This window comes from Thunnus thynnus, chromosome 5, assembly GCF_963924715.1.
Source record: "Thunnus thynnus chromosome 5, fThuThy2.1, whole genome shotgun sequence".
NCBI lineage: Eukaryota > Metazoa > Chordata > Actinopteri > Scombriformes > Scombridae > Thunnus > Thunnus thynnus.
In genome coordinates, this window is record NC_089521.1 from 6,042,171 (window position 1) to 6,057,827 (window position 15,657).

At 40.1% G+C, this 15,657-nt stretch overlaps 2 protein-coding genes across 3 annotated transcripts in view; both read left to right on the forward strand.

Moving 5' to 3' along the window:
• The first annotated feature begins 340 nt into the window (after positions 1-340).
• Positions 341-10,347, forward strand: tcp11l1 (t-complex 11, testis-specific-like 1). Its single transcript, XM_067588884.1, has 10 exons — positions 341-665; positions 1,056-1,205; positions 3,868-4,000; positions 4,093-4,213; positions 4,482-4,702; positions 4,995-5,131; positions 5,515-5,693; positions 5,831-6,012; positions 7,180-7,352; positions 7,463-10,347. Exons 2-10 carry the CDS (start codon positions 1,064-1,066, stop codon positions 7,684-7,686), a joined length of 1,512 nt encoding a protein of 503 aa, XP_067444985.1. The 5' UTR covers positions 341-665; positions 1,056-1,063; the 3' UTR covers positions 7,687-10,347.
• A 2,915-nt stretch (positions 10,348-13,262) lies between these two features.
• Positions 13,263-15,657, forward strand: part of LOC137182575 (homeodomain-interacting protein kinase 3-like) — a 38,815-nt gene continuing 36,420 nt past the window's right edge. For both annotated transcript variants that reach the window (XM_067588885.1, XM_067588886.1), the window contains exon 1: positions 13,263-13,646. The gene's annotated coding sequence lies outside the window, so the exon portion shown is untranslated. The remainder of the gene's footprint in view (positions 13,647-15,657) is intronic.

A 15,657-nucleotide genomic window follows, 5' to 3' on the forward strand; every position in this document is an offset into this window, starting at 1 on the left:
AGTCCTTAAAAATGTTAAAGGCAGTGGTTCTCAAAATGCCGTCTGGGGACCCCCAGGGGCCCTTGAGGAGGCTCCAGCAAAAAGGGTTAGGTTCAGAAGAATAATTTATTTTCACTATAATAACACAGTGACAGAATGTGTGACTATTTTGGTCATGGGTTTCATACACCTTCTGTAATAAAACATCTAAAGGCAAAAATCTTAATTGTGTCAGTTTAGGGGTCTTTAACGTGAAAAAGTTCGAAAACTACTGTTTTAAGGAGTTTAAAATGTTACCCAAGATGCTCGCGTGCCCGCCATGAACATCCGTGGTGCGCGCGGAGGGGGCTCGAACAAGACGTCATGTTAGCCCCACCCAAAACAGGAAGTGTCGCTTGGTTAGCGGCAAACCATCAGGGGAGGGCTACGACGTAAATAAACTCGACTTCTCTAGGACGAAACAACGCCTTTCTTGTGTTGAAGACGGTTTCTGGCTGTGGTGAACTTGTGAATAAATCTGTGACCGGGCTTATGCCGCTATGGGTGTGTTATGAAGGAGTAGCTGTGTCATTAGGCTTTGCTTGTTGTTGACAGAGTCGTGTTCACGCCGACTACAGCTAACGGTACATAAGTTGAGCTCCACAGCTCACTAACTCATCTTATTCCTCTGGGCTGCCGACTACAAGGTTAGTAACGCAGATAAAGATAAAATAAACATGTAAAGCTGTGAAGACAGCCACAATGCCAAGAGGCTTTATTCTGTTTACCTCTGTCTTAGCATCACACAGTGGCACAGTGACTCCTCTCCCCCTCCTCTCCTCCTGTAGGTGATGTCATCATCTCTAGATAACAATAACAAACCTACATTTGTCCTAACTGTCTGTACTGTAATATGTAACCACATCACATTACAAAAACCTTTTCATCACTGCTTGTCACTGCTAAAAAAGTCAATGACAATACTGCTTCATGTCAAATATGTTATGTCACATATGTGCTGCAATCATCAGGCATTCAGCAGCACTGCACAGCATTTTGCAGATTGCAGTTTAATTCCGTCATCTGATATTCTGCAGACCTTAGCATGCCAAAGGAGGCAGACCACCTTGAGAGAGGAGGAGACAAGGAGGCGAAGGAGGAGAGGGCGCAGGATGCTTCGGAGGAGACGGTGAGGAAGAGGGTCCGGGCAAATACTCCGAGCCCGCACAGAGGGATCACTCCACAAGGTGAGGAATAAGCCGATATCAGAGGGGAACTCCACCCACAGAGCAACAGCCCTGATGAAGTACAGTGGCCATGTAAGCCTGCCTCAGTTTAATTTGAGTAAGGGAAGAAACACTTCAAGAGGAAGGCCACTCACACACTCTCCAACCATTTACCATTCACACATCCAGACAGTTGAGTCTCCAATTAGCCTAACCTGCATATCTTAACAGGTGAGAATAAGATTTACTGATTCTTGTTAAATTTTGAATGTGATCCCTAGCCTTTCTTTCCTTTGATGAGCTCTGTTTTTGGACACATTTATACCTCAGAGGGGATGCGCTGGGTGTGTGCTATGAGATAAGCAGAGAGGAGCTTTTACATGTGCGAGAGTAATCAAAAAGATTTTGTTGTTGATCATGTGACCAGTATCCATGGACTAACACAACAGAACTTCTGTTACACAGCTACAGTCCAGGATGTCCAAGCTGCTGCTGCGTGTGTCTATACTTGGACTACAACTCAAGATCATTTTTTGTTATTGATTAATCTGACAGTTATTCCCACAATTCATCGATTAATCATTTGGGCAATAAAACATCAGAAAACGGTGAAAAACACAACATCCTGGAGTCCAAGGTGATGTCCTCACATGTTTTATTTTGTCCAACCAACAGTCCAAAACCCCAAAATGTTAAATTTACAGTAATTTAAGACCAAGAAAAGGAACAAATTCTCATCTTTGAGGGCCTTGAACAAGCTAATGTTTGGTAAAATGCTTAACAATTATTCAATCATCAAAATAGTTGCCAACTAATTATCCTATTAATCGACAACTCGTTGCAGCTCTAATCCATACTGTATTTTAGGTCTGGAAGCATAGTGTGAGGTTGTCAAGCCTTACCCTAGCTCCAGTTTGACTTGAGTCATCCTTAGATTAATAAAAGAAAAAAGTTGTGCATTTAAATGGGAACACAAACAACCTTCCCTTTGAACAGAGGGGAAGAAACACGCCAGCCTCACAAGCTCATTCCTTCAGGGGTTGGCAAATAAACTCTCCTTGTCTGCACTGCTTGCCTGTTTTTAACTCTTCAACAACTCCACTCCTTTAAAATAGAATGTTGCCGATTTAGCATTGCACTCCTATAACGTTGTCGGAGTCATTATGGACAGCTTTTTTTTATCCTAATCAATGTAGCAGAACCAGAGCTATCATCTTTTTTATATACAATGCAACTTGACCACAGTTAGGTCTGAGATTTGGGTGTGTTATGCTCTAATGTAGCCGCGAGCAGAGATGAGGAGCGGCCTACAGAGGTCTGGTAACCTCATTTCTTTCTAACTCCCAAGATGTTTTTTTATTTTGATTTGTAGTCTTCAGCCCCAACCAATGCTGACTCAAGTGACATCACACGAGGTAATCTATCAAGTTTCACACAGCTCCCTCTAGACTCACAATAGACTTTGTAGATTTTTTTCACATATCCAGCAGCACTCCTCAAGACCTGCAAACAGACACTGAGACTCAGTGGAGTTCCCTTTTAATTCTCATCTCTGATGTCACTTCAGCATACCTATACTGGATTTTTGATATCAATACAATCCTGATAATGATAATTTTGGAGTTTAAATGATAAATCAACCAATAGTATTTTTTTTAACAATCTGTTTTTGTGATTAAGACACATACTAAGCGGGATATTTTACAGTGTAAAAATCAACTTGTTCTCTATTGGATAAACTATGTAATGCTGACACTGCTTCTAAATTATCTCAAACCTAGTGTGGCACTTCTTTATTGCAATTGTTTGTTACTTATCAACCAACATATACTGTACATGGATACCAATATACTGTATCTGCAGTAAGCATATGTTGGCCTATATATTTTTCCTGGCCGATTCATTGATCTTGGTCTATGTGAAAGCATAGTTTCAAGCAGGGGGTTTATTAGTGATGGCTTGCTTCTTATATTGAGACACACCACATTTAATGGACTTGATGGATGCTCGTTGTATAACATGTTTGGCACAGACAGCACACAGCGCAGCCCCTCTGAAAAATAAAGTCCTGTCCATGAGGTCTTGAATGTTCAGACATTAACCTTGGCCTTAGTTACGTCCATGGTTCAACACTAGTGTTGCTGACCCTCAAAACATGAGAATATCAATATACAAAACTGTCTTCCAAAGCTGGAAACCAGACAAATAAAACACTTTGGACACTTATTTTTATTAGAAAGGGTTAGCACAGTCAGCTCTGATTTAGATTATGCTTCCTTATCTGATTGTTCCCACTATGAATTTTATCATACTTTCCACATTTTTCATTTACATAGCTTTATGCTTGACAGATGATGATATTGCAAGTGTGAGTTGGAATGTGTGACTTTTTCTTCATGCTCATAGTTATAAATTGGATTAACCTAGAGCACAAGAATAAAGACAATAGATACTTAGGTTTCAGACTAAACAGAGAGCTACGCTGACAGCAGGATGAGTTGAGGGGATAACACATCTTGTAGTTGGTGTGTGCCTGCTGTCAATACAGTCCCATTTGAACTAAAAGATAAAACACAGTGTTTGCAGATTAGTTCAAATCGGAGAAAATTGGAGAGAAATACACTGATGTGTAATTTTGCAGGAATGAAACTTTTTATAATGATGGATTTTTCCTCCCTCATAGCCAGCCCTCCCAGGTTTGTGTCTGTGGAGGAGCTGATGGCGACGGCTAAAGGAGTCACCAACATGACTCTGGCCCACGAAATAGTGGTCAACCAGGCTTTTCAAGTCAAACCTGCAGAGCTTCCTGAAGGAAGGTGAGTTTTTGATTGGATACTGTCATTTTCCTTTGAGTACTGGTCTTCTTTCTTGCTGTAGAAGTAACCATCCCTCCTGTGCTCCTGTACAGTTTGGAGCGCAGAGTGAAGGAGATTATGCACAGAGCATTCTGGGATTGTTTGGAAGCTCAGTTGAAGGAGGACCCGCCGTCGTATGACCATGCCATTAAGCTGCTGGCTGAGATCAAAGAGGTGAGGCAGAGTGAGAGTTTATTCAGGAAATAGACTGGTCACAATAACTGCAGCACTCTGCACATGTGTGCCCTAAATTTAGCTGCCACCTTCTCTCCTAAAATATGATCCTGGAGTTGTTCGTATTTTGAGAAGGTCACAGGCACAGGGCTTCATCCTATTGTATGTGGACATGCAATGCAATATCCATCCCTCCCTTGTTCATCCCTCTCTACATTCAGTCATTATGTCTTTCCTTTCCTGCCTTCATCATCATCTGCCCATCCAGACACTGCTGTCTTTCTTGCTGCCGGGCCATGGACGTCTGCGGTCCCATATTGAGGAGGTTCTGGACCTGCCTCTAATCCATCAGCAGGCTGAGAATGGAGCACTTGACATTGGTCGATTGTCCCAGTTCATTGTTGGGATGATGGGCTCACTGTGCGCCCCCTGCAGGGACCAGGACATCAATAAGCTGAAGGAGATTGCCGATATTGTGCCTTTGCTCAAGTAGGCCAATAAACTATTATTAGCACAGCATGTTCCAGGCCTCTGTTTATTTTTAGATTGTGTAATTTCATTTCAATCTATTACTCTATAAATGTCAGCTTGTTCTGGATGTTACCTCAGAGAATGATAAGAGATGAGCTAGCAAAACCTTAATAAGTGAATAATAAGTTCAATTTTAACTCTGTTAGATTTGTAATTTCATGCGTCTTCAGTACATTTTGAGAGGGTGCAATTTCATGACACACGATTCTCTGTTTCTGTATCTGCCTTCCTCTGTCATCTCCCCTCTAAGGGCCATATTCTCCACGTTGGACCTGATGAAGATGGACATGGCTAACTTTGCAGTTAGCAGCATCAGGCCTCATCTGATGCAGCAGTCAGCTGAGTATGAGAGGAACAAGTTCCAGGAGTTTCTGGAAAAACAACCCAGTAAGGAGACTTTTCCTCATCATAGTATTGAGCATTATATAAGTGGCAGAGCGAAAGCAAAGCAAGAATACTCTTAATAGCTAATTCTTTTGGGTTTTTCATCATCATCTCATCAACCCTGTTTCCATTTGCAGCAGGCAGCTGTTTTCAGTGACAAAACTCTGACTGTACAATACCTACCGGCACCAATTAAGAGACTTGATGTAACCATAACAACTTAATAAAGTGACAATATGTCAATATTCTGTTTTCAGTCATGCTGCCCGCAAGTGGCCAAAAAATAAATGCAATTTTAATCAAGCAGAATATATTTCAGTGTTTATATGTTTTACATCCATAAAACTCAGTTGATGTTACATTTCTGATGATCCTTTCTTCCTTAGATGCCTTAGACTACACTGAGAAGTGGCTTGAGGACACAGTTAGATGCCTGAGAGAGGCTGGGACGGATGGTTCTAGTGCTGCCTCATCTCACCCTCCTTCACTCCTCCCCCTTAATGTTCATAATCATGCCTATCTGCGCCTGCTGAGGTGGGACCACGCCTCGGACCCTTTCCCAGAGGTAAACACCCTCAGTCCTGAAGCCTGTCATTGTGTCTCCCTATCATTTATTCAGGTTTTTTCTCCCGCTCGTCATTTCTACATCTCATGCTGCGTCTCAGTCTTCCACCAACTTTATTTCTGTCCTCCTCTCTCTAGACAGTGATGATGGATCAGGTTCGGTTCCAGGAGATGCAGCAGGAGGCTGAGCAGTTAGTGTTGCTCTCCTCTGTGCTCCTCATCGTCTACACTACCACAGGAGAGGCCATCTCAGGCCTGCCAGGGCTGATGGAGACCCTTAAAAACACTGTCAACATCATGCTTGCAGACATGCACACACCGTGAGTACAATGGCTTCAACTGCAAACAGTCAAACAATAGTCACACATATGTTACAAGCTATACTGGACAGCTGACTATTTATTCACCTCCATGCATACAAGCTGTAAGGGTGGAGTGGAGAGGACATGGATGTAGTGTCCCAAATGCGATTGAGCCAGATATTAAAGCCCCCCTTTAGACATGTTTTAAGAAATATAAAAAATACTCTGCTTTGAATAATTTTGTGTCCAATATGGTTATATCCAATCAATTACTTCATTAAAATCCTTAAAATGATATCTACTCCTTAGACTCAGATTTAAGGTGAGCACAGAGAAACTTTCCACTTTCAGCAGATGAATGTGAAAACAGCCTCCTAGTGTCAAATTTAGCACATACATCATTCTGCAGTCAAGCTCATCCAACTGAAGGAACAAGAAGAAAAACACATTCTTGAAAGTTACAGTTTTCCAGGAACAGTGTTCATTTCACTGGGTTTTAAACCTTTGACTAGCATGGTTCTAAATGAACTCACTTGGGATTAGAGTTACAGGGTGACCACAAATTGTGCACGTGGCATGTCCTGGTGGGCCGTAAGAAACATATGCTCTTACTGTGATATGCCTGCTTTGAATTTGGTCAAAGACCTTTGTCACGTGTCCCATGGTCCATGTTTGCATTCCTGAGTAGTTACAAGTAAGAAGTCATTTTAAAGCTGCAATAATCAACATTTGTATATAAACAAAGGATCACAAGAATGTGGTAACTCATGGTGATGACCTCACAGAAAATTATTACCCAACTCTGCAGTTCCCCTCAGCTTCACAGGGCTTTTTAGTGTCTTTCAGCTCATTTTTTTGGTTTTTACGGCCTGCAAACTCCACTTTCATCAACCTCAATTCCAACCACAGTAGGAAGTTGTTTACAGTGAAAAATGATAAACCCATTGTACACTACCTGCCCAGCACCAAACAGCAGACAGACAAAGTAAGAGACTAGCTGGTGATCATATTGGAGCATTTAGCATTTAAAGAGACACATATTTTCCTCAGGAGTTGGTAGAGACCAAAGCAGAGCTAAAAGGAGAATGAATATTGAACTGTAACAACTTTATAAGGTGATAATATGTCATAACCATTTTGTGTTGCCAAACTGTCCTTAAGTAATTTCTTATTGCTTGCCTCAAGGTCTTTTAGTGCACAGGATGCCTTAGCAACCATCGGGGAGAAACTGTGTGTTGAGCTGAGTCAGTGTCTAAGCCAGCATGGCTACTCTCCATTCTCTGCTGACCGAAAGAGCACGCTGAAGGGGCAAATCTTAGCCACCATCCAGCCAGACAACACTGTCCGCAAGCTGATGGGTAAGAAGTGACACATATGATGACTTTCTTCTAATAGGTTGTGTTTGACTTTGTGGTTTATGTAGACATTTATTTGGCAATGACACATAACTTCTCTCCTCTCCTCTCAGACTCTCGGGTTCAGACCTACCTCCTGGCTTCCCTGGAGTCCAGTAAACATAAGACCCCTCCTCCTCTCCCAGGAGGTCTGGCTCCAGTCAGCAGGGAGCTGAAAGAGCTTGCTGTTCGCTTCAGCCGCCTCGTCAATTTCAACAAGCTGGTCTTCTCCCCGTTCTACCAAAAGATTCTCCAGACAATCCTGACACCAGAGGAGTGTTCCAGCACAGAGACGTAAACACTACACAGTAGAGTAGGCGGGATGTGGAGAGTGGTCTGTAGTTTTGCAATTTCCCCTCATGACTAACGGTTAAGTTCTAGAGAAAAGAGTTGAGGAAGCTGATCTGTATTCAGTGGGTAAAGCCAGCCTCCCGGCGTGTGCACCTCAAACAAACATAATCAAAAAACACTGGCTTCCACCTCAGTTGCATTAATTCACAGTGTTGCTTATGTGATAAAATCTCAGGCCTCATTATTGTGACCTTACAATGGCCATATTCTCTTCTGTTCAGTATTACTAGCAGGGTTGAGTATCATTTGAAATAGTTTGATAGCCAAACCAATAAAATAAATGTGTTTTAGTACCAGAACTAGAACAATGATCACAGTTACCATACAGTCACTGAATATAAACACATTTCTATCTACAAAACCTACAAAAGAGCAGTAGCGAAGTGCAGTACAGAATCTAATTAGAGATGGAGTCAACAAGTTGAAAGATCATGGCCTGTATTTATTAAGGAAATAGGAAATCAGTCCTTACTGGGACTCTGATTCTCAGAGTGATGCATATTTGATCCTGCTTAGCCTTAAGTAAGTAAGCCTAGGAGTAATTTCATCAATTGTTAATCTGTGTCATAAACTGTTATCAGGAGATGGCCGTCAGACATGCAGGCACATTTTGTGAGAGATGTGTTATTAAAAGACACTGTTTTGATAAAAACTGAATAATCTTTGTGATTAGCCTTGTGTTGGATGCAAATCAAAACACGTGCTGCTTTTGATGTGGCTCATACATATGAGAGGCCACAATATGTTCATATTGTTATGAGACATAACATTTTTCCTAATTTACAAGTTAGTTGGAGTTGAAATTGAAATTAGACATTGACATTTGACATTTTTGCCGTGTTTGTAACCTTGCACATTATTAAATCACAATAAGGAACTAGGCTTGTAAAATTATCTATGGATTTGGTTGTCATGGTTTATTTCATGCAGCTGGGGCAAATTGCCCTCTATTTTAAATTGTATATATACATTTAAGTCATGGCTCGCCAATTATTACTGACAGCCCAATGCAAATGGTGTAAGTGTTGTAAACCTCTCCCTTTGCCATGTTGTGAAAACCTTGGTTTCTGCACGGATGTGTTCTCCTTTGCATCACCCACAAGGCACAAATATATGAAAGTTTTGTCAAAATTGTATCCTATAAGCTCATTGTCATCAAGCATCCCCAATTCATCTCTCCTCCCACAGTAAGTGCGTGCATGTCTCTGCCTGACCTGCATCTCCTGTCAGCTCCTAACAGGTTAGGACACCTTTGGAGCTCTCTGAAATGTTCCTTATTTTCTACTTTAAGAAAGTTGAAAAAAAACAAAAAACAAGACTAAATAGGCATTCCTCATCAAATATTTGGTCCAGATTGATTTCCTGCTGTGAGATGCTTAATAAATAAGGACCATGACCAAGTACTCAGTAACAGCTTTCAGTATATGACAGTTTTCAAATTCAGTGGTACTGACGGTTCAGTTGATACTAAACGGTTAGGCAGCTGTACAGCACACACAAGTAAAAGAACATGTAAAAGACAGATGACTGCATGCTGTTTTTTACACTGAAATAGTTGGGAAATACAGTGGATACAGAATCTTAACACCTTTTTACTGAACTTTCTTATTAATACCCTTCAAATGAAATTAGTCTTATCGGTTTTGTTTGGCTAGAGCAGTGGTTCCCAACCAAGGAGTCAGGGGTCACTAAAGGAATCACTTCAACACTGACTGAAAAAAAACAAAAAAAACACATTTTTTCTGACTTATCTCAAATGCTTGTTTTTTTTCCTGTGTGATACTAGATAATTCAGTTCTCTCAAAACATAAGATTAGATAAATTAAGATTTGATACATTCTTACTGTTAAGGAGGAATAAAATAACCGCATGGAATGTCCGTCTCTGGCTAACGCAGCGACTTTAATACATGACAAATCAATGTATTTCATTACACTGATGCAGAAATCATTGCCATAATATAGTCCAGCTCACTGAATTGCAACAAAGCCCACAATGACTCAACATACCCAGAGAAAAACTGCATGGCAAAATCTCAACCGCTTATAAAACAAAAATGTGAGACTAACCATTTCATTTTTTTTTTTTTAACTCAGGCCATTTCACAGCAGAAAAAAGGTGCGTAGACGTGTAATATCCATTGTATGTGCACAAAAGAAGGTTCTTATCAGATACTGTTCAGTATGAGATTAGATTAGACGAACATGATCAGAATACATTCATGCTGTACTGAAGGGAAACCAGACTGGTGTTGTGGACCAACTTGAATGAACTGTTGCTTTTAATTGTTACTTGCTTATTAAATTAAGTTAACTTATTTATATAACATTTATGATGGTTTATAATATGTTTTAGAATGTTTACTGTTGACAAGCACCTTGCCTTGCTGTTGAGTCTGATGTTTCTCATACATATTTTACACTCTACAGCCTGTTAGATTCAACTTACCGCAGAGTAATTAGAGTGGTTGTAATGTTTCTTCACTCCTCCAGGCATCATATGTTCCACAAATTAAGGACACATGTTCGTTGACTAATCACATCAATTACACTGTTATTTGTCTTTGAATGTTCATCCAACATGTCAATAAAGCATTGTTTGTCCCGCACAGCAGAGTCACTTCTGTCATCATTCCACAAGTGTATTTTCTTTTTGTTGGTGCACAGCACAAAATAGCATTTCGCAGACTACATCATCGTTGTAGGTTTATAAGGTGACAGCCACTTTATTCAGTAATCATTTAATGGTTACTAACCACCAGAAGTTGCACTCATGCTAAAACAACACATAAGAGTACCCATCAATATCATTTTCACCAAGGTGATTTATATGCAATACATATATGAGAAGGTAGGTGGAGCTAGAATTCATTAACAATCTGACATTAAGTGGGAGTTTTATTAATGTAATTGAAACAGAATATACAGGCAGTGCATGGCAGCCTGTAACATTAGTGAGTGTTTCCACTCTCTCCAATAGCACATTTTCAAATGAGTTATTTAGCCGTTTTTGTTGTTTTTTTGGCAACAGCATAGCGTTTATATGATGTAAGGCTCATGGATCACTCTAATGTGTGTTGGGGGATTTTTGGTTGGTTTTTTTTTTTGGCCTGTTTGTGTACGCATGTATTTGAACATATCTGCAAAAAGAACCATATAACAGCAAGAGCAAAAACATGATTAGAAATGTAAATGTGTTAGAGTTTGCTGCCTCCTGAGCGTTAGAATTGTATTTTCAAGGAGGTTTGCTTTTACTGTTAACGTGTAGTCTTGAACAACAATTAAGTTTGTTTGAGTCTCAGATGTCCAGAAGCTAATTAAATGTTAAGCTAATATTGTATAATATTGTTAGGGTGATTTCTCTGTGAGCTTAGTGACCAGTTGGCTCCTCCTTTGGTTTGGGTCACTTGTTTTAAAGGGACTGTGGAATTTTAATGATCTTTTTTGAATCCCAGTTAAAAGGTGAAATTGGCCCAGTTCAACTCCAGATTCATTGTTGTGTGTGGGTGTGTGTCCTACTCTGAACAATGCCCTTGTAAATTTATGTGTGCAAATATTCAATGGGATGTCCCCATTTGTTGAATTCTTGTTTAGGGATGGGGCCTTGTGCTTTACTAGCATATAATCAAGTAATACAGTTCCATTATGGACTGCAGGATTGTGAGCCACATTAGAATAGGAAATTAACATAATTGATTATTGGTGAAATGCATTTGAGTCATCATTACTGTTTAAGAGCAGTTGGTGGTCACAATACTCAGCAATTCCAGTTCTGATGCCAGAAGCTTTGTCATAGCAATGGCAAGACTATTCTTACCTAACATGCATGACCTTCTGGATTTGTAGATTTTTTCATAGAATAAGAAGGCTGTCTATCCCCTACTTTCTCTCTTTTAAATAATATCAGTAAATAATAACTAAAAGGAACTAAAAAATAGTTTTTAAAAAAGCTATCTCCATTTTAAATTTGCTTCATTTGCATGACCATAATTAAACAATATGCAAACATGTTTTACAAGGTCTACAATGTAAGTATAATAATTCAGAATGTAAGAAAAATATAATATAATTAATTATATAATATAATTGTTTGCACAGCACAGCACCACACTAGATATGCTTACATAATTTCATACTGCATAGGATAATATCATGAAAAAAAACCAAACTGTTGCAAACAATTTAAAAAATAATGAAAGACTATATATTTAATCATGGCCGGATTAACCTGTTTTAGGGCCCTCAGTCAAAATTTTGCTGTTGGGCTTTTGGTACTGTAGGGACCCCTGGGGTCTGGAAACCCTGAGCAGTTGCCTACTCTGGTTGATAATCAAGCCTTGTATATGATAAGATAAAACATAGTTTAACAATTGTAAAAGGGAGGATTATAGAAGAAACAAGATTAAATAAACATCAGCAAGATGCTCAAAGCATCACGATGTGCCTGCTTCATGCTCACAATGACAATGCTAGCATGTTAATGTTTAGGTTACCATTTTAGTTTAGCGTATTAGTATGCTAGCATTTGATAATTAGCACTAAATACAAAGAACAACTGAGGTTGATGGGAATGTCATTAGTTTTGCGGGTCTTTGGTCATAAACCAAAGTATTGGGGGAGCTGAAATTTTGACACGATGATGGCGCTAGATGAAAGATCAGGAGACCAAATTTTTTATAATATCATATAATATAATATAATATAATATAATATAATATAATATAATATAATATAATATAATATAATATAATATAATATAATATAATATAATATAATTTATAATTCATGGATGTTTGCATAAAATATCTGCATGGCAGGAACCAAAAAATGTCAGCCTCATGGTGGCGCTAGAGGAAAAGTCAGAGGATCACCAAAGTCATTAAGATTCACAACATCACCACATCAAGATTGATATATATTATCTATATATATATATATACACAGTATATCCTATGTGTGTGTGTGTGTGTGTGTGTGTGTGTGTGTGTGTGTGTGTGTGTGCTGATAAAGGGTTTATGTTTAGGGAAGGATGAAGGGGTACAGTAGCCATACTGAAATGAATCCCCAGTTAACAGTAATGTTATGGATTGTATGTAGGAACAGAGTAATTCACTCAGTAACCATCTCCTCACATTTCAGAAAATCACATCACACTATATGTGTGTGTGTGTGTGTGTGTGTGTGTGTGTGTGTGTGCTTGTGTCTAGGTCATTCACTGTCCCACAGGTTGTGGCATGTTGACACATGTTGGGCAGCAACATGTGCCCTGTGTCCTTCTCCTGGAAGTACAATATTTTTAATGTTGAGAGGTCATTAAGCTCTTTAAAATCTGAAATTACAGAGTTGAACTTGTTAAAGTAAATGTTCCCTATTTCATTGAATGTTTTACATTGTAGCCCCCCCCCCTTCCTCTCTCTCCCCTCCCTCTTTCTCTCTCTCTCCTCCCTCCCTCTCTCTCCTCCTCCCTCCCTCCGTCGCTCTCTCTCTCTCTCTCTCTCACTCTCTCTCCCTCTCTCTCTCCCCTCCCCAACATTCCACACATGCGGAGAAGCAACAAGCTACCGAACCAGCAGCAACAGCTAGCAGCCAGCAGCTATCTCTGTCGGGGAGGAGGCGTATTAACATGCAAAAGTTTAGAAACACGGATTCCTCGTCCTGAGTAGACACAAGAGCAACGTTTGGTGACACCTGAGGCGGCTATCGAAAACATGGGACATAGCTGGCTTCCGTAATAGCTAGTTATTTGCGTTATTTTGAGCTTCAAATGTGCGAAAAGTCGCTCGGTCTCTCCTCGTCGTTGGAACAAGATGGCAGCAGCATCGTTGCAGGATTTGACTGTGGTGCGGGTCCTCGTTGCTAACCTGTTCCTTGACGCTCTGGGTGATACAATTTACTGGTCTTACTGAAGGTTGGTCGGCTTATCTGTCAAAACTGGCTGTCAAACACGTTTACTGCTTTTAGCTTGTGTTAGTCATTTAAGTATTGTAAGATAGGAAGGACTTCGCTCATAGCTGGCTTGTTTGCTAACTGTAAAGCTAGCCAACTTCAGTTTGTTCCCTTTGGCACACAAGCGCTAGCTGTGAAGGCTAGTTAGTTAACCTAGTGCTAACGACAAATTGTAATTATTTAAGAATATAACAAGAACATGCACTTGTGTGTGTTTTTATTATGAAGAACTTTAGCTATGTGTTTTCCCAAGACGATAACGTTACACTGAGAAGATGTACACAACCATTATTTAGCTGCCTGTCACTTACAATATAAGTTTCAACAGGTGTCTAGGCTGTTGTTGCCCTTCCCCCAAACACACACGCACACACACACAAACACTCGCAGACACACACACACACACGAACCCATACACGACCCCTCCCCTCCCATATGTTAACTGTCACCTAGATTGATCAGTAACAAATTGCGTGTACAGCTGGCATTCTTTCACAACGGTGAAACTCACCACAAACACACATACACACACACACACACACACACACACACACATAGATACATGCATACAACTCGGTGTCATGGCTCTCCATTTCAGGCTTGGATCTTGTCACCCTGTGAGATATCAGGCTACCTAGTTTGGCAGTCAGGGGATAGCGCAGGAGGTATCACAGCTGTGTCTGTGCAAGTGTCCGTCAAAGATCTGATGGGTATGGCACCTTGGCAAGCTCACACAGGGTGAATTATTTGCACCATATCAGCCATATGGTGGTGGCCTTTGCTTTATTGCCAGTAATTTCTGTCAGTTGCGTCATCAAGTTATTAACATTTACCAGACCTGCAGTTGTGGGTTGTAAATGTAGTTGAAGCAGTCCACAATAAATAGTTTTTGACAATTCAAACATGTTATATTTGCAATGGCAGAATATTGTTAGTTCTCTAGAAAGCTTTGTTGGTTTAAAGAAAAATTTTAATTACAACCTCCAGTTTGCTGTCTGGAAGTTGTGACAAGCAGAGTACATATGTTTGTTCACCAGTTTGTAGTAGTCGGCTCACTTTTGCATTTTAGTAATATTGTTCTAAGTAGAGTGGAATCCATAAGTTTTTCCCAGCCAGATTTTTTTCCCTAGTTGAAAGGAAAGTTTGGTCAGAACAGAGGTTGTTTATCTTTATCAGCAGTGTATCTGATAAAACTCACCAGCCCTACTACTAGTCATGAGAAGCAAAATGTGTTGTATTGTCATCTTGATGGTGAGGCACACCCCTCTGCCTGTCTGAGCCTGTGTGTTAGTAGTCTGAAAGGCCACTGGCTCCCTGCAGGCCTTTCTGGTCGAACTAAACTAAGACAACCAGCTTTGTGTTGTGTGATGTCGCTTTAAAACTGGAATCACCTAAGTCTGAGTGTAAACCCAGGAGCAATCTATGTCTTTAGAAGCGGTGTGGCTTGACAGGCTTGGCACCTGCCTGTTTTCTGCCTGTTATCATGGTGTCATGACTTGTTACAATGGGAGGAATGTTTGACACCCTATCTATGATTTACTTAGGTTCTCAAGTACAGGTCTGAGTTTTGTTGTCACTACAATTCAGCTTTTTTCCCCTTCTTTTGTCTCTCCAACACTTAGAGAAGGTGTGACACTAGTTGTGCCTCACCAATGACTAAAGACTTGATGATTTTGTCCATAGAAGGAGTTCATAGAAGAAAATGACTATTCTATGCTCACAGCGCAGGCCACCTAATTATTTACATACTGTGTGCGTGTTGTTTGTTTGGAGTGTAAATACAGATGTCAGTCAGATATGGGTCACTTTTGAAAGTAGACATAAGCCAGTGGTCTAGAGTAGGCTATAAAATTCAGAACCAGTCATCAAGATTTGCAGTATAAACAAGAAACTTCTTTCTTTAGGCTGGATGTAGATTTAATGACAGCTCTTTTGGTCTTCTAGATGTCACAAAATTTGGAGGTAGAGTCAAA